The following is an 18,737-nucleotide window of genomic DNA, read 5'->3' as shown; positions in this document are numbered from 1 at the left end:
CCTGGACCCTCCCCAGAGTACACCAGGGAGCTCTAAGTCATAGTCACTGGGCAATGATGTCCAGGCATGGGGCATCCAGATATAAGCAGGAACGAGGTGAGCAGCTCAAGGTCAGTAGCAAGGTCAGTGCTCCACCCCATCCCTCAAGCTTTACAGGGAGGTGGGGTGGCCCAGAGCAGGCCTCCGTCTGAAGATATTTCTTGCCCTCTCCCCCAGGCCTCTCACCTCTCTCATCCTTGCTACATTCTGCATCCAAAGGGCACCAGGCACCATCTCCTCACCTACCCCACAATGTCCCTGGAGCTTCTGCTCATCGCCGCTGCCCTTACCACTGGGATGCACAGCTAGCATCACACACTGCTGCAGGTCCAACTGCAGCTTGGGCTCTCAGCCCTGGGTGTCTGCGCACACAACACACACACATACGCCCTTGCCTGGACTTGCTCCCCTGTATCCTGGCAGGGTCTGCCTTGGCCTGATTCCTCACATACGTCATTCCACGTGTGCGATGACCCCCTTCCTTCTTTTCACTACCTATCCAACTCCCCTCATCACCTGAGGCCCACCCAGGCTCCCTCCCCTCCAAGGAAGGCTTCCTGCAGCCCCATCCCTTCCACCTAACTCCCTTTAACCATTACTTCTCCGCACAGCACATCTCAGCTGTCAGCTACCACTGAGACCGGGCTGTCTGTCCTCCCGTCTTCTTTGATTTCAGACCCTAAATGTCTCATCAAGACTCAGGAACCACAAATGGAGCCAGCCCAGCCCTAAGGCTCCTAGTCAGCCACTCGGGTGTTGAGCAGAGAGTCTCAGGGCTTCCCGCCCGTCTGTCCCCAGGTTTGCAGGTGCCTTGGACTACACTTTCATCCTCACTGCCAACACACGCTCCTGTGTGTGGGCCAGGGGAAGACGGACGTAACTTCACATACACCTTCCAGGAAATGCTCTAAGGGAAGGCTTTTAATGTGATCAAAGTCTTTGAAGGAAGAGAGAAGGTCCCCACGTCTCCTCAACCTCTGCTTATCCTAAGCCTGGCCACCTACTTCTCTGAGCCAATTGCCCCGTTCATCAAAAGTAAGCACACAGAAGCTGCTTGGCCTTGCTGCTCACATAGCAACAGACACGAAATCCTCTGGAGGGTCAGTGTAACGCACACACTCCAGGCCATGAGTGGTCCCACTGGCCCATTTTCATGGTCAGACCCCCTGGCTGAGCAACCCTGACTTCTAGCTGCATTTCAGGCAATTCCCCACCTGCTAGGACCCCTGAAAAAATCTGCCCACCCCTAGCGTATGTCTCTTATCTGGCTGCTTTCTCCAGAGGCCTTATTACTCTGCAACCTGGACAATCCCTCTTCCTAGACAATCCTAAGATCTGCCCATCACTCACAAAGAGGTCCAAAGTCTTCTTCCACCTCCACTGCCCTGAGCTCCTATTGTCCCAGGGTTAGCTCTCAGTCATGATACGCTAATTCATACTTAAAAGTTAACAACTAATAGAAACTTGCAGAATTCCCCTTCTTGTGAAATAGAAACCAGTCTACCCACGGCGAAGTTTGGTTCTGGGTGTGCTCTCCCTCCTAAACACTGTGAACCCTAGATCATGTTCCAAAAATACAGGCCAGAGCCCCATCCTGTCCACCTCAGAAGGGTGCTGAGAGGGGCCAAAGAAGGGAAAATGCCCAGGCAGCACGCATGAGAGAACACTAACCCCAGGGAAGAAGCTAAAATAACGAGATTTCAGGCGAGGTCAGGGCACTGGGAGACAAGAAGTGACCTTGGGAGATGACTGGACTGAGGTGAACTGAGGCACTTACCAAGTTTCACGCTCTGTACACGGCCCCCGATGCGGCTGGAAGCCTCGAGCACTGTGACATCCGTGAAGCCCTGCTCCAGAAGTGCTTTGGCCGCAGCCAGGCCAGCCAAGCCGGCGCCGATCACCACCACACGAGGCTGTCCCCTTCTCCGCAGGCCACGACTGAGAGGGTCATCCGCACTGTCGCCACTGGATTCACAACTTTGCATACCGTCCGCACTCGCCTCCTAGGAACCTGCAGGGGGCGGGGGGTCACAGCTCACCTGGTCTGCCTTCACTTCCCACCGCCCCAAGAGATGCTCACAGGCTCTGCCCTCAGTGGGGGATCTTGAGCCCTCTCACTCCATTCTGAGGACCTGGACAAGAAGAACCATCTCCAAAGGATGTAAGGAGGGAGAGAGGGAGGGAGGGAGGAGCCACAGGGAAGGAAACAGGAAAGGAGGATGTACTGTGGGCCCCTATCAGCAAACAGGGGAGCTGAGAGCCCACCCCAAACCCCTGAAATCCATCAATCCCATCCCACACCTACCACCTCTTCCCCAAGGACAAGACAAGAGTCAGCAAGAAAGGGGATGACCAAGAAGGTCAAAGTCAGGAGAAACTGCCCCTGGTGCTGCTGACCCTGGACCAGCACAGCCCCGCACAGCCCAGCATCACTGCTGTGGTCCAACTCACAGCAACCACAGGATGCTCACATAGACCCCAAAATGCTTGTACAGACCTCAGGGTGCTGGAGCCAACCCCAGGATACTTGCACACACTGCACTGGACCCTCTGCTCTCCCTCCCTTGCCTGGCCCTTCCCTGGCACTCACTCTCCCTTGCCCCGACTCCTCTTCTCCTCTTGCTTTCTGTTAGTCTTTCACAGCCTCAATGAAGCTGCAGTTTGGTAAGCAGGACACAGTCCCGCCCTCTCCCCAGAAAGTGCCACGAGGCTGGTATTGAATGAACCCCTGCTATTCTGGGTGAGTCTCCGGGTTTTTTTACCCAGGCCTCCCAGCCCCTCAGTCACCACAAAGCAGCAAAGAGCCCAGGAAACAGTGGACCGTGAGGACCCGTGGCACCAGAGGCCAGACATCAAATTGACAGTTACACTAAGCCAGCTTGCTCAGAGACGCCAGCCTAGGGAGCTGATGGGAGGCCAAGGGGGTCCCTGAATCTGGCCCCGGGGCTGGGAGAGGCTACCCTTCTATTTCTGGAGTGACTACAAGAGTTTAAAGGTATCTATGGGCCATCCCAAGGGGCCACACAGCTCTAATCCTGTCCCCATTCCTCTCCTGACCCAAGCTGCTTTTGCTAAGGTTTCAGTGCAGCAGTTGCATACTGTCCAGTCAGTTATCCACACTATCTGTAGTATCCAGGACCCAACAACAGGGAGTGAGTGTGAGTGGAAAGTGGCTGCTGGGCAGTGGACAGGGGACATATAAAAAGCTGTCACCCGTACCTCATAAAGCTAAGTAAAACCCTTCCCATGACACAGCAATCCCACTCCTTAGAATACACCCAAGAGAAATAGGGTATACACCAAACAGACACACTGGCATGTTCACAGCAGCTTTATTCATGATAACCAAAAGCAAAGGTCCATCGACAGAACAATAAGCATATTGTGCTATTTGTAGCATATTCACACAAGGGAACATCCTCCAGCAATAAACAGAACCAGACTACTCTCAGCATTACACTGAGCTAAAGAAGCCAGAGACAAAAGAGCACCATACTCTATGACCCCACTTATGTAAAATTCAGGAAGAGAGACTGGGACGAGGGGAATGAGTGAAAAGGGTCGGAAGGGGACCTTCTGGGGTGGAAGTAATATGTATCTTTATATGAACAGCGGTTACACAATGTACATAGCTGTACACAGAATTTGCGCCACTCACTATATATGTGTACACATATACACCTCAATAACTATTCAGATATTCATTCCATGTTCACTACAAAAAAATGAAATAAAAGCTGTGCACTAACTTCCGTCTTCACACACCTCAAAGTCTGACCACTTAGGTTTCCATCCCACCTCTCACATTTTTTCATCACAGATTTTTAAAGGGGTCTTTTTATAAATATGCTCGGGCTGAGAAGCTGCTCCTTGCACCTCCCCCACCCACTCCACCTGCCGCCGCCACACCTGGGCACGGACAGGAATGTCACCCCACTCCTGCCCCCAAACTCCCTCCAAACTACGCCCCACCCTCCACCCCCAGGCGGCCCGACTCGGGGCAGGACTGCTTCCCTAGAGGGCCGGGAGGTGGCGCCCGAGGCCCAGAGACCCTCAGAGGCAGGGACTCCCCACCCAGCCTGGCTCCCCGCCTCCTTCCAGGAAAGCCTGTGTCCCCGCTCTCCCATTCCTCCTTCCTGCGTCCTTCTGCCCTCCTTCGGTCCACCGCCCCCGCCCCCGCCCCCAGTGATGTTCGGTTCGGCCTCCTGGGAGCAGGGAAGTCAGAGCCGGCTGCGGCCCTTTCCTCCCCTCCCCCTTACCCTTCCTCCGCTCCCCCTCTGCCGCCCTGCCCCCTCCCCCAGGTTCTCCCGGGAGGACTAAAATTAGAGGTGAGGGTGTGGCTGCCTGCGCCAGCGGCCGGCAGGGAGGAAGAGTCCAGCCTGCGGCGCAGGCCAGGAGCGTGCTCCGCAGCAGGTCTGTAAACACGCGGCGAGCTCCGAGCTGCCGCTGCCGGCGCCACAGCTGCGCAGCCTGCTACGCTCCGCCGGGGTCCAGACCGCCCACCCCGCCCCAGGCCCCAGTTCCCCGGGATGGGGGGCCCTGCCTGTGCGCTGCTCTCTGGGCCGCCGGGCCCACCCCGGGCCTGAGGCCGTCCCCCTGAAACAGCCACTCTTACACAATAAACGGGTGGGATCGCTACGGTGGTTCTCAGACCTTACTGGTGGAACCCTTCTGGAAGAGCTCCTGTGGAGACCAGGGTTAACTGGGATTTAACTGGGGGTCCCGCTACCCCCCGAGGTCCCTAAGGTCTCAGGGCAGGGCCTCCCAGGCTCCCTGGAGCACCAGCTCTGAAAACCCGGGGCAAGCGGCAGCCTTGGGAGGCCTGCAGAGGGAAGGAATGCCCGCGGCAGCTGTGCACTCCCGGGGGCCACCTGAACTTCCTGGCCTTCCAGCCTCCCTTTCCTTCTCTCTGAAGTGGCCCAGCTTGTCCTAACGACATTATTGCGACAGTTAAATAAGGCCCTACATGGATGTCAAAAGACTGTCAGCATTTTTACGAGACTTGTGCGGGAAGCTCATTTGTAAAGTTCTGCAGCTAAATTATGAGTAGACTGCCTCGGGTAAGGGCTTCAGGAATGGACTGTGGGGAATGCAGGCAGGCAGTCTGCCTTTAAGATGAACACCGAAGGGACTCCCAGTTCCCAACACATCAGAGACCTTCACCTCAAACAGACATCACATATGGTGGGAGCAGGTAAACAGGGACCATGTAGGTCACCTATTCCCCTGGCCCTCACTGCTAACCCCATAGTTCTGTCTCTCCACAGGCCTTGTTCCAGACGGGCCTGTCAATCCTGGGGGTCCCCCAAGGACCCACAGAAGCCACACGCACAGTCCACGGATGGCAAAAATTAGGCATCTGCCTCATGGTCCCCTACATCAGCCCATGGAGCCAGTGTACCCTGGGGTCCAAACTGAAGGGAAGAAAGAAAACTGTGTGCAGCAACACCTACTATGTGCTGTGTGCTGGGCTCTCAGCTGAACGCTGAACTGGACTCTGGGGCCCTCTGTTATCTCAGGGTTGGGGCGTGGGGGGAGCACATTTGTCTTCTGTTGGTTTGTGTCATCTCTTCCTTTGGAATTTTTTTAACTTTATGAGAAAATGCCTTACTGGGGAAGAAGAATCACTTAATGCTCCTTGGTACCTCCCTGCCCTTCTTCTTGCCTTCAGTAAATAAATAAATAAATAACATCCCCCTCCTTGATCTGTATGCACAGGAGAAACAGAACACCCTGTACTTTTTCCGAGAAGATAAAGGAGAGAAGAAAAAAGTGCTGGCTCAGCCAGGCAGGGAGGAGAAGGGGGGAGGAGGGGGAGGAGGGAGGAGGGAGGCACAGGGCAACAGACACTTGCCTTCTTGCTCCTGTTTCCAAGGCAAAACAGGGGTGGGAGGCTGGGGCCCCCATGTGCCCACGCAGGCCATGCCTCGTAGCTTCAAGAAATCAGGTCCAACCCCATTCAACACGCCCCAATGCCCCACTGCCTCCCCACTCTCACCCCACCCCACTCCACCCCCACCCCCACTTCTCTGGCCTACGGGCCACCACTCCCCCTGCAGGCCAGAGCCGACACTGTCCCAACTGAAACTGCCCAAGAAACCAAACTGGAAGGAGGGCAGCAGGGAAAGGAGAGAAGAGGGAAGAAAGGCCCTGTCCCATGGCAGGGTCACCAAAGAAGGATGGATGAAGACTAGGAGGCCAGGTGCTGGGAACAGACACTAGCCACCAAGCATGCGTCCACTGCCACTTTCCCACCCACCTTCTCTCAACATCCTCACCAGTTTCATTTTGTCACCCTTGGAAATTTACCCTCCAAGAAGAACCTCCTAATTGCCAGATACTAGAGACATGTTTTAGTCCTGGCCTGCAACATCTGACCTTGCTGTGGCCCTCTTGGAAATGCCCAGAACTGAGCCGAGGGCACCATGCATCTCCTTATGCTTTCTCAATCACAGTTAAAACCACTGGAGTGCCAAAGCTCAAATGCATCCTAAGTGGAAGTCCTGCCCTTAGTCATCGGGTCAAGCCTTGTCAACCTCACACCCCATATCACTGTTGCCTCTACCTTCAACCTCCCCAGGCACCCGCCTGCCTCCTCCATCTGAACCACACTCCTAGAGAAGTGCTGGGCCTGTCCCAAGTCCCACTCCTTAACACCAGCAAGGCCTGCTCCGTTGATGTTTCCTGAAGCTACAGACACCCTGGAAATGTGAGTTTTCTGCAGCTACCACCACCCAACCCCAACCTGTTCCCAAAGCCTGGGCATCGCCCCCCAGGAAATCCTGCTGCCTATTACTCTAGTGAGGCTGCAGCCCCACAATCACTGAGCAGGGCTGAGGTCCCACACTAGACTGGTGACCCCCTCCTTGAGCCCTGGGAGTGAATCACAAGGAGGGTCAGTGGCTCAGGTTGGCACAGGACACCCCTTCCTCCTCAGTGTTGGAGCCCACTTCAGCTCACCAGGCAATCAGCAGGTCACCTCCCTCCCTAACAGTGACCACTACAGCTAAAACCATGCCACAAGGGGCCGGCCTCCCAGGTGCCCCACACCCTTCCAGAGCTGCCCCTCAGAAGAAACATAAAAAAGTCTACCCATCCTTTGCTCCCTTCTAAACACAGGCTACTCCCAAATATGTCTGTCTCCCTGTCCTTTTCTCAAGGTCACTCCAGGATGAATGACCATATCCCAGAGAAGAGTATGGCCAAAGCAGTTAGCCCACCTGGACCTTAGGGTCCAGACTCCCAACAGCTGAAGCACTCCAAATGGGCCCACCCAGGATTTCCCTAGTGGTCCAGTGGTTAAGACCCTGCACTTCCAATGCAAGGGGCGCGAGTTCAATCCCTGGTCGGGGAGCTAAGATCCCACATGCCGCACAGTGCAGCCAAAAATAAATACATAAAATTTTTTTAAATGGGCCCATCCCTTCCAATAAGCAGGCTTCTCTCCTCTAAGCCACACGTTTGCTCATGTGAGCTCTGTCCTGGGCTTTGGGGGCCGCCTGCATCTTCTCCATCAGGGACTTACAAGTGTCTCCTCCCAACAGATACTGCTAGTGCTCTAGGGCAGCAACCCTACCTCAGTTTCCCTGAAGCAACCCCTCTCTGCCTCAGGCTTCTAGCAGGAGGGAGGGAGGGGAAGGGAAGCTGGGGTGCTGGTCCTGAGGAATCTCTCTGGACTGCCTGGCAGGTCTGGGGTGGGGGGGGCGGGATTTGGATTCTCGAGGGCCCCCCAGACAATGCAATTATTCTTCAGATGTAAAAAAAAAAACGCCCAGAAATCCCAGACCAGCTGCTTTGCACAACGGCCCAGACAAAGGGGCTCTGTGTCTGCCCATGAGGCTCCTCCCACCCCTCAACCCCAAGGAGGGACTGAGCCTGAACTCCTCCCAGCCAGACCCTCCCCAGCCCTCCTCATCCAGGCCAGCCAGCCAGGAAGTGAAAGAAGTAGGATTGGCTGGGCCAGGCCTGGCCAGCCATGAAAGGTTGGGTTGGGGTGGATAAACGTGGGGACAGGGCAGAAGCAGCCTGTGAGCCCAGAAGACAAAGGAGGGAAGGGAGAGAACACTGGCCTGCGAGCCCAGAGACCTGGATTCAGGCCCCAGCTCAGTCTCTCTTGGCAGATGACCCCAGACCAGAGTCTTCCCTTTTCTGGGCCCCACCTGGCCAATACCTCTGAACTCACCCCAAGGACACAGCATCTGTACCCCGCCTCTTGGACACAGTTATCTAAGCCCCATCTGAGGCTTAACTGCCTGCCTCCTTCAGTCTTTAAGCTTTCCTATCTGTAAAATGGGGATAGGTACAGCTACCTGGTGCAACTGCTGGCAGAATTAAATGCTAGCACAGGTAAAAGGTGTGGCCACCTGCCAAGGCCACCCCAGAGAGGGAGGGAGAGGGTGGATGATCCCCAAAGAGACTAGTATGCAGGAGAAAGCCACTTCTCCCAGGACCCAGAGCTCCATTTCATGTGTAAAAGAACCCCAGTCTTCATCTGAGCTTAGACTCCAGTCTCAACCTTGGCCTCAACCTTAGTATCAGAGTGGACCTTGACATTGACATCCATCAGACTATCCCACAATCTGTGTTTGACAGAAGCCAAACCCTGACTCAGCCTGACCATCCTACTGGTCTTGGCCAGGAAGGGGGTAGGGAGTAGGCATCAGATACAGAAGCCGTTAGCCAACCCTAAACTCAATCAATAAAAGAGACAAGCCATGGGGGCCTCATTCTGCAGAGCCCTCACGCCAGCAGTGTTCTCTGGCCCTCACAGGCTGACATGGGGAAGGAGCTCTAAGGGTCCCATCTTCCTTTCTGGCACACAGACTTTTCTCCAAGCACAATGTCTCTATTACCCACATCCCTTCCCTGCCACCAGATGCGTAAAGTCCCTAAAAGCACAATTTTAAAAGGCTTTGTAAGCCTTTTTCAAAAGAGAAGTGGGGAGCCTGCATTGCATGGAAAAAGACAGCCCTAAACTCAGTGTCTGGGGGGAGGGGGGTCAGACCCGAAGGTATGGCCCACAAAGGCACTGGTGGGCAGGAGGGGAAGGCATGCCTGGAGAGGGGAGTGCCCTGGCTGGCTTCTACTTCCTTTGATGCTCTGCAAGGTGGGATAGTCCTAAGTGAATTGTGTCAGGACCCCAGCTTAGAGCTTGCCTGCAGAGACAGAAACTGGAGACCACCTGGGTGGGGGGGTGGAGGAGGGGAAGAAAGCATGGAGAGAAGTCAGAGAAAGGATAGGGTCTTTCCGATGAGCATAAAGCTCAGCTGGCAGTGGAAAGAGAAACAGAACTGAGATGGACCAGGGTAGAGTCCAGGACTGCATTCCTGCCCCCATACTCACACCCAAAGAGCTTTATCCCAAACTCCATCCTAGAGATCCCACCCACCTTCAGCAAAAATGAGTGGATCACACTCTGACAACAGATCAGATCAGGTGCTAGTCATCTAAACACCTCCTATGAACCTTTCAAAATCTGGGCCAGCCCCACCACCTCAGCTTCCATCTCTGATCCACGCACGCCCTGGTTTCCCATCTCTGTGTGTGTCTACACACAGAGGTCCTGACTGGCCAGGTCACCTCTCTGCAAGCAAGGCTCACATTCTTCCCCTTAGACCCCAGATCTTCCAGAGGCAGACACAGCCCAAGCCTCCTCAGCCCAGAGAGAGGTCAGCGGTCTGATACGATGGCTACCACTCCTGGAGAAGATGAAACTGCCCAGACAGCAGCCTCTGTCCCTAACCAGCATTCCCTTGGGTGAGTCCATTAGCACATGAGCTTCAGTTATCCCATCTGTAGAATGGGAACAATCACCCCTATTTTGGATGAGGCCAGCCTTGACCCCAGGCCCTATTAGCCAGTTTCCTGTGTCCTCAGCAAAGTCCTAAAGGCAAAGGTTTCACTGTGGCTCCCTTTAGCAACCCTCAGGATGAGAACTCATGGCCTGGATTCCTTCCCTCTGAGCAGGACCTGACACCCAGACTCTAAACCTCCCTCTAGGAAGTCATCAACCACAGAACTAGAAGAGACCGCAGAGCTGGTTACTATGCCAGTGACTACATTGATGCAAGACTGTCTTTGGTGACATCAAATCAGGCCGTGGGCAGGAGAGGACTGATGGGAGATGGTACTCAGTCACTCACTACCCTGGGAAGGGCTGAATCTGGAGACAGAAACCAGCCTCAAGCCCATACCAGCCCTGTTCTGAGGGACCCAAGTCACCATGGCCCTTGGGGACCCCAGGAAAACACCTTTCTTCCTCTCTTTCTCTCTCCCTCTCCCCCAACCCTCCTTTGTCTTCCCCGCACCCTCCCCCCCCCCCCACACACACACACATCCTTACGTTTACCTTGATGACTCAGCTTGCTAAATATTCTCTTCCTTTGGGAATACCTTACTGCACCATGGTTTTCATACAGGCCCTTGTTTTTGAATACCAATGGTTTGAGGCTCCGCAACTATTTAGACGCCTGACCTGGGCCTCAGTTTCTTTATCGTTAGAATAGGGATAAAAAGTCCCTGCCTCACAGGGTTCAGTGTGACCGTGCAGGATGCTTAGCCCAGAGCCAGGCATGCAGCAGCAATGGTACTTACATTCGTTTTCCTACAGGCCCAAGTCTGCCCACTAGTGGGGTCACCACAGGGAGGGCTGGGCCAGGACATCAGACCTGGGTGGGGATGGGGAATCCAGCCAGTAGAGAGGGCACAAGTCCGCCTGCATGATGACTCCAGAGCAAGACCTCCAGGCCTCAGAGAGAACTGCACCACGCACAGTGGCACTGCTATGACCTGATGACAGGGAGGAACAGACGAGTAAGAGAGAAGGGTCACCCCACTTACCGGGGGCACTTGCTCCTCCCCGGCAAGGTCTGTGAGGCTGAAACGGCAACAAGAGGACAGTCTGTATGGTCACCAGCCTCCAAGATGGCCCTCAATGAGCCTCGCCTCCTGGTGCTCATGCCCTAGTACAGTCCCCTCCCAACTGATCTGTGTCACTAATAGGATAGTGTAGAACTCTGGAGTGTGACTTTCAAAACTAGATCATAATACACATTGTGGCTTCCACCTTGCTCTCTTAGACTGCTTACTACAGGGAAAGCTAATCACCCTGTTGTGAAGACACCCACATAAGCCCTCTGAGAGGCAAGGAACTGAGTCCTACCATCAGCCAAACCACCCTGCGAAGCATGTGACTGAACCACCCTGGAAGCAAATCCACCAGCCCCCGCGAAGCCTTCAGATGACTGCAGTCCCAGCCAACACCTTGACTGCAACCTCCTGAGAGATCTCAAGCCAGAAACAAGTCAACTGCTTCCTAATTCCTGACCCACAGAAACTATGAGGATAATAACTGTTTACTGCCATTTTAAGCTACTAAGTTTTGGGGTAGTTTGTTACACAGCAACAGGTAACTAACACTGTCAGCAGTTCTCTCTCCCTGGAGACCCCTCAGAGGAGAAACCCCTCCCCCCGCCCCAGATAGACTCCCCATCCTACTCAGGGTCCCAGCTCCCTCTTTTCTGAAAACTCTGTGCTGGGGTTGAGTGAGCAGAGAGCCTGGCCCAGGCCCTACAGCATCCGAGGCCCAGGAGATAGGAACACCCTCCCAGCCCGTGCGTTAGACTCACCTGGAGATTTTTACAAATGACCAATACCAAGCCCAGAGACTGGGTCATCTAACTCAGACTTTTTTGGGGGGGTTCAAGCATGGAAATTTTTTAAGGACCCTACGTGATGCTAACATATTAGCTAAGGTTGAGGATCACTTCTCTACAGCAGGTTCCAAATGCAGATTCCAGGCCAGCCCAGAACATCTGGGATCTGCCTGTACAGGAGTGGAGGAGGCAGAGAGAGCAGAAAGGCCAGGAAGTACCAGGTCCTCTCCCCACCTTCCAGCTTAGGCTGAAGATCTCCCTCTGTCCTTCCTCCCCAGCTGCTGCCCAACTCTCAAAGCGCTCTGCATTGAACACCAGTAATGTACCTCGAGCCAGGAAGGTCCAACCTCTGCTCACGGGGACATCTCCCTCAGAGAGGACCCAGGGTGCAGGGATGAGGTCTAATTCTGAGTGACCCAGGGAAGACTCTGTTTCCTCATCTGCAAAACAAGTATTGCCATCACTCCTGCTCTGCTCTCTCATGGGTCTTGGGCTCCACTCAGAAGTCTACAGAGATTTCTGTTTTGTCTCCCTCAGGACACTGCTTCCCCCTCCTCCACAGCAGCGTTATTCACAGTAGCCAAAAGGTAGGCTCCACTCAAGTGTCCATCAATGGATGAATAAACAAAATGTGGTACATGCATATAATGGAATATTATTCAGCCTTGAAAAGGAAATTCTGACACACGCTACAACATGGATGAATCCTGAAGACATAATGCTAAGTGAAATAAACCAGTCACAAAAGGACAAATACTGTATGATTCCATTTCCATGAGGTACCTAGAGTAGTCAAATTCACAGAGACAGAGAGTAGAATGGTGGTTGGCAGGGGAGCGGGGGAAATGGAGAGTTCGTGTTTAAAGGATACAGAATTTCAGGTTTGGAAGATGAAAAATAGTTCTGAAGATGAATGGTGGTGATGGCTGAACAACAATGTGAATATATTTAATACCACTGAGCTGTATACTTAAAAATGGTTAAAGTGATCAATCTTATGTATGGTTTCGCACAACAAAAATAACAAGAACAACAACAACAAAAAGTTGAGTGAGTGCTCCTCTGTGCCAGGCACTCAAGATACAGAAACCGCCAGATGCTGCCCCCTCAAGGATCGGGGTGACAGGTGCCACGAAGCAAAGCAGGTAAGGGGAGAGGCAGTTGCTCTGTGTGGGGAGGTCAGGGAAGCCTCTCTGGCAAGGTGACACCAGAGCAGAGGAAGTGACAGACAGGAGAGGACCAGGGGGTAAAAGTGCTGTGTGACCTCCTAGGGACTTGCTGGATGATGGAACGTGGGGGCAAGAGCAAGGATCGGCTCAGGATGACCTGGGTGACCAGGCACGACACCAGGACCAACCCTTACAAGTTCTGTGTCAGCTGGTCATCTCCTTTCCCCTTCACAACAAGGCTGTGAGGTAGGAAAGACCAAAAAATTGGTGCAAGACCCCCAGGTGGGAGGAGGGCCCCGGTGGCCTGACTCCAGACCCCGGGTCTCTCCTTGGGGCTATCGCGAGAGTTGGGAAGACTTCCTCAGGCCCCCTCCCATCGCAGGGCTGAGCCCACCCCCAAACACACAGCCCAGGGCCCCTCTCCCAGCCCCCCCGCACAGGGCGTCACCTGCAGGCATGGCCCTGACCAGCCCCTGGCCTGGGGTGGTGTCCCCACACAGAGACCCACCCATTCAGCAGATGGGGCACTTGACGCCTGGGAGGTGGGAGGGGGCAGATGAAGAGGGAGCCTCCCAGCGGGGCTTCTCCCCTCTCCCTGCCAGGAGCCACAGCCTCACAGTTCTGGAGGGAAGGAGGACGGCACAGTCAGCACTTTCCACTGACTTTTTCAAAACCACTGACAAGCACTGAGGCTTGGGAGACAGCTCAGCCGGCGGCGCAATTCCCCCTGGCGGCGCAATTCCCCCTGGCCGGGCCCCTCGTGACTCTGCACAAAGCCCATCTGTGCTTCAGCTCCAGTCCCTGGGGTGGGGGGAGGAGGGGGTCTCCTGCAGACCAATCCTCTCTCCTGAGCCACGGGTGGGGTCCCCACGCTGGCCAGCCCAGGGCTCGTGCTCCGGCCCACACAGCCCCGACGGCAGAGCTGGGCTGTCCAAGGCTCTTGCTGGGTTCAGGCAGCGTTTGTGGGAAGAGGATTCCCTCCACTGTAACCTCTCCTCCTGCAAAGCTCCCTCGTCTGTGCTCGTGCCCCACCAAACTCCCCCACCTCCACCCCCACTCGGCATGGTTTATCACGGAGCAAAGGTGGCGTGCGTGATCACAACACGGAAAGAAGAAAACATCCCCCCAAAGTCCAGCCACCAGATACACCCCACAGCAAATCTCTATTTACTGAGCCCTTCGTGGGCGAGGCCCCATGCTGGGCACTTTCCATTCATGGCATCATTTAATCCTCCCAAACACTCTGGTGCCCATTTTTGAGCTAAGGAAACATCAGAAAGGTTCACAGGTGTGATGGAGGCACCCAGACAGAGGGAGGGACAAAGCGGGGCCTGACAACGCTCAGCTTATCACCGGCTACCCAGCACCTGCCCACCTCTCAGGCCCTCGCTCAGCCTCCCGGGACGGCAGGCCTGAGGACAGCCCTCGGCCTGGCACTTCTGTCTTACCCCTCCCCACACACTGACACTGCACACCTCGTGCCAGGCACCCGCGGCTAGCAGGAGGTGTCCCCAAGCCGGGCAGCTCACCCCAGCTACACTGCCAAAACTTGGGGCTGCCGCCAGGAGGCCACCTGCCTCCTGACCAGGGCGTTAGTCGGGTGGGCTGCGGGCCACCCTAGTCTCCCTGCCCCACGAGGGCTCCCTTAAGGCTTGCAGACCACAGACCTTTACCCTTTATCCTCCATAAACAGTGACAAGGATAGTGGTCTAATGGCTTCTGGCAGCCCAAAAGAAAATTCTAAGAGCAACTAGATGATAATTTCCTCTAAACAGTCACCTCCTCTCTCTGGCCCAAGATATTCCCCGCCTGGTAACTCCAACGTGGTTTAACTGTGCTCTCCTAACAAGTCCTAGCACAGGACCTCCTAACACAGGATCGCCCAATAAAGGGCTCGTCATAAAGTTCAACCCTGAAGCAGAACACCTGCCAGCCTCAGAAAAAGCTGGAATCAGGTCTGAAAAGCCAATGGTGTTCATTTCAAAATGCACACGTGGGCCCCATGATTTAATCCATAAAACACCTACAGAGGTAAAACGCTGAGCTTAGACAACAAACATATTCTTCAAGTTCTTTTGTTGAGTTCAAAGAGAGACTGAATAACTCACCAGCTTTGGGAATCAAGAAACGTCTGTTCTTATAATTCTATCATCAGTTCCCACTATTTTTCACTGAGTACGTCTGCGGCACGGAGGGCAACGCTAAGCATTCCACATGGAATATTCTGGTTAATCTTCATGTCACTATCCCCCTTCTACAGGGGAAGAAACTGAGTTTCAGAGAAGTTCCACAACCTGTCATTGGACACAAAGCACTCCAAAATATACTCATTAAAGATACTAAGGCTCAGGCTTTACTCTCTTTTAAAACCGACTTGCGGAAAGGGCATGAAACCAGATGTCCTAGAACCTGGGTCTGGGACCCAGTCATGCCATTTTTGCTGGCACGGCCCAAGTTCCCATCTATGAAGTAGCTCATGCCCTGTGGGCCACATGGGAAGGACAGGAATTATGGGTCTACCAGGGCCTGGCACGAGGCTGCAGAGGGTGGCTGGGTTCTTTGTTCTGTTTCCTAATAAGTTACAACTCATTTCCTAGTGCTCCTTCTCTTGGGCTTAAATCACACCTTCCTTAACATCCTCCCCCCAGGAGCAGCTAGATGATAAAGGAGTCTGCACGGAGGGGCCGCGGTGCTGAACCTTCCTGCCCTGCCACAGCCAGGCCACCCTGGTCTGGCTGAACCCACGTGCTTTTCTCCATCGCCCCTTCCACTGACCCCTGATTTAGAGACAGCAGGGAAAGCCTTGGGCTCCTGCCTATTTGAGGAAGAAGAGAGTGCAGCTGAACTGGGTAAGAAAGCTCTCTGAACACCCCCTGCCAGGGCCTCCCTGAGGGCTGCGGTCACCAAACAGGCCTGTTACCCACATCGCTCCATTACAGCAACCTCTGGCTCCAGCAACTTGCGGGTCGCTGTTCGAAACTGCCACACCCCATCACCTCCACCTGAGCTGCTGATCAAAGAGTCCTCACACCTCATAGGAAACGAGGTGTGACAAAGGACAAGGTAGGGTGGCCTCACTAACCCTCTCTCCCAGAGACAGGGGAGGCAGGAGGAGCACGGGCCCCGGGACGCTCCCTGTCCTACCCTTCCAGGAAAGTGACAAGTGTGAGACTCCTAACCTTTTGGGAAAATGACTCAGAGCTCTGATCATCTGAGGGTCATATGAGCAACCTGCCCCCTTCCCCATGCCTGAGACATGAAAGCGCACAGCAACTCTCCGAGGAAGCCCAATGGGGGGGTCCTGCACCCCCAACCCACCATCATAACCCGCCACCTTTCTCACTAAAACACTGCTCTCATCAAACCACGGCCCTGCTCAAAAACCTTCAATGGCTCCCAGTGGCCTAATGAATGAAGGCAGGTCCCTGACACCTCCTCCCTGCCCTCAGCCCCCCGCTGTCTCCTACACACACCCACCGGACGCCTTGACTCCCACACCCAGACTAGGCCCACAGGGCCCAGGGTGGCCTGTGGAATCTCCTCATGCTGCCCACATCTCCCCACTCTGCTAGGCACTCCCCCAGGAAGTCAGTCCTCACTCTTTCTTGCCCTTCCAGAAGACCACCCCCCTGTTCTAATCAAGACCCGACCCCACGCCTTCCATGCTCTCTGCTCACCTTCGTGCCTCTCAAATCCCTGACGACTGTCCCCTCCCCTGGGTCCCTCCTGCAGACACCGCCTGTAGCCATGTCAATCACATTCAGAGCAGCCCACAAGCACCCGGGCGCCACAACCACCCTGGGAGGGAGGGAACGCTATCTGCACAGCACACATGAGGAGCCGGTGGCACAGAGAGGTTGGAGCTTCTTGTCCAGGGATCACAGCCCCGCTCTCTGAGACGGAAGGCTGGGAGAGAACCTGTAGGGCAAGAAGATGGCAGGGACGGATGGGGTATGAGGCCCTCCCAGGACCCCGAAGACCCAGGCCTGGCTCCTGTTGGGTCTCTTGCCCATCTGCGCAGTGAGGCAACGCTGCTGCCCCTAGAACCCAGGGCTGGTTCCGGGCCCCGTCCCTCCCCCTACAGGGCCCTTTGCTTTCACTGACTGTCCAAGTCGTACCCATCCCACCACGTCCCCCTCCCCCAGGAAGCTACGGTTCCATCCTGCTTTCCCTCCCTGGCACCTCTGGGCCGACCCCTCACCCGTGTTTGTAGCACTCACGGAGCCGCATCCCCCCGCATCAGCCCTTCCCACGGAGTTTTCTTGGTCAGTGGGTCATTATTAGGATGTCTTCAAAAAAAAAAGTGTCTATGATCAAATCAGTTTAGCAAACATCAGTTTCTTTTCTACAGGATTTGTCAGAGCCTTTAATTCTCTTAAACGCATTCAGAATCTCCCACAGGGTAGTGGAGTGGATTTTCCAGTTTCTACCCTTGTTTGTCCCCTGAATCCTTGAGGTTTCTCAGAACAGTCTTTGAGAAATGCCACCCCCTCCCGTCCCCTCAGGACAGCCTGGTACAGCAGGGGGCACATGGGCAGGAATCAAGGTGGGGAGCGGGGGGCATCCTTTTAGGAGTTATGTGACATCTTGGGAACCTCAGCCTGAAAGCCCCTCTTGGCACTGCCTAGGGCAACAGAACCTCTGCCTTTAGTGTCTGCCCTTCCCACCTTTCTTTGGGTGGGGTGACTGCCTACCCTCCTGCTAGGGTCTAAAGGGACCTCACCTGACCAGTGTCCTCAGATACCACCCTTCAGGCTATTCAAAGCCCAGAGGACAGAGGTTTTGGGAGATCCCCAAATCAAGCTGGACAGCTCTTCTGGGCAAACTGCTCATTCTACTCCATCATCAGCATGCCAGTTTCAATAGTAAACCAAAATTAAAATGTATTAAGCTGCCATTCTGGGAAGATGCAGTGTTTTACTCAACAAACCCTGCAACTCGCCCCCCTGCCCCCCAGGAAGGGGTGAATCCCTCAATTTACAGGAAACTGAGGCCTCAGGGCAAAGCAGACACTTGCCTGTAGGGGCCCAGCCAGGGGCAGAGCAGAATGAAGCATCCAGGCCTCCCCACTTCCAAGTGCATTGGGGAAGTGGCCCAAGTGGGAGAAGCCAACAGCAGCTCATGCAACCATCAGGGCAGCCACAAGGACTCACGCAGGCCAGGCGGAGGTCAGGGACGCTCGCTGGGAGGAGATGGCTCAGCAGCTGGGGAGACTTTAGGGGCTTTCAGGAGAAGACAGCACATCTAAGGCTGGAACCAGCTGTTTCCCCAATCTCCTCGGCCCCACCCCGGCTGGAGGAAGAGTGCTCACCCCAGATTGGCTAACCACAGGGCCGGGCTTGGCTGTGGTGAAAGATAAGATGCCCTATGTGCTGCCTGCATGTCACCCTGCCCTGGGGCAGTCGCCTAAGACACTTTCTCATGGTTTGGGGAGCTTCTCAAAGTCAGGCACCCTAGAAATCAGGCCTGTGTATCCAGCCTGAGCCCCAAGTCCCCAGAAGCTCCTCACCCGGCCCCATCCCCCAACAGAATAACCCTTGCATCCCGTACCCTCTACATACTCCTCTCTGCCCTCCCCCCGTAAAAGCAGTTTCTAGGCCTCCCCCAACACAGTCCACAGGAGCCAGGACAGTCCCCATTACCTGTTTCAGGTCTCACCTGATCTGTGCCCATCCCCGCACCTTCCTGGCCCAAAGTCCTCAGTCTGAACCCTCACTACACAACGATAACCCGTGGGCCAGCAGCATCACACCACCCAGGAGCTTGTCAGAAATGCAGAGTCTCGGGCCCCACCCCAGACCTGCTGAATTGGAACCTGAATTTCAACAAGCTGCCCAGGTGATCCACGTGTATGCTAGAGTTTGGGAAGTAATTT

General features: G+C 54.8%; 1 protein-coding gene across 15 annotated transcripts in view; it reads right to left on the bottom strand.

Annotated features, from left to right (window-relative positions):
• SMOX (spermine oxidase) overlaps window positions 1-18,737 on the bottom strand; it is a 204,044-nt gene that overhangs the window by 139,748 nt on the left and 45,559 nt on the right. For 8 of the 15 annotated variants that reach the window (XM_057700940.1, XM_057700938.1, XM_057700951.1 and 5 more), the window contains one exon: window positions 1,817-2,050. In XM_057700940.1, coding sequence (XP_057556923.1) covers window positions 1,817-2,024 — 208 coding nt within the window. In that variant the 5' untranslated portion in view covers window positions 2,025-2,050. Of the gene's footprint in view, window positions 1-1,816; window positions 2,051-10,632; window positions 10,828-12,019; window positions 12,134-14,970; window positions 15,117-16,539; window positions 16,567-17,063; window positions 17,152-18,737 lie in introns of those variants that run through there. The other 7 variants (XM_057700941.1, XM_057700942.1, XM_057700946.1 and 4 more) reach the window with 7 other exon arrangements.

Source organism: Hippopotamus amphibius, chromosome 12 (assembly GCF_030028045.1).
Source record: "Hippopotamus amphibius kiboko isolate mHipAmp2 chromosome 12, mHipAmp2.hap2, whole genome shotgun sequence".
NCBI lineage: Eukaryota > Metazoa > Chordata > Mammalia > Artiodactyla > Hippopotamidae > Hippopotamus > Hippopotamus amphibius.
This window is presented reverse-complemented; position numbering and strand designations above follow the sequence as displayed.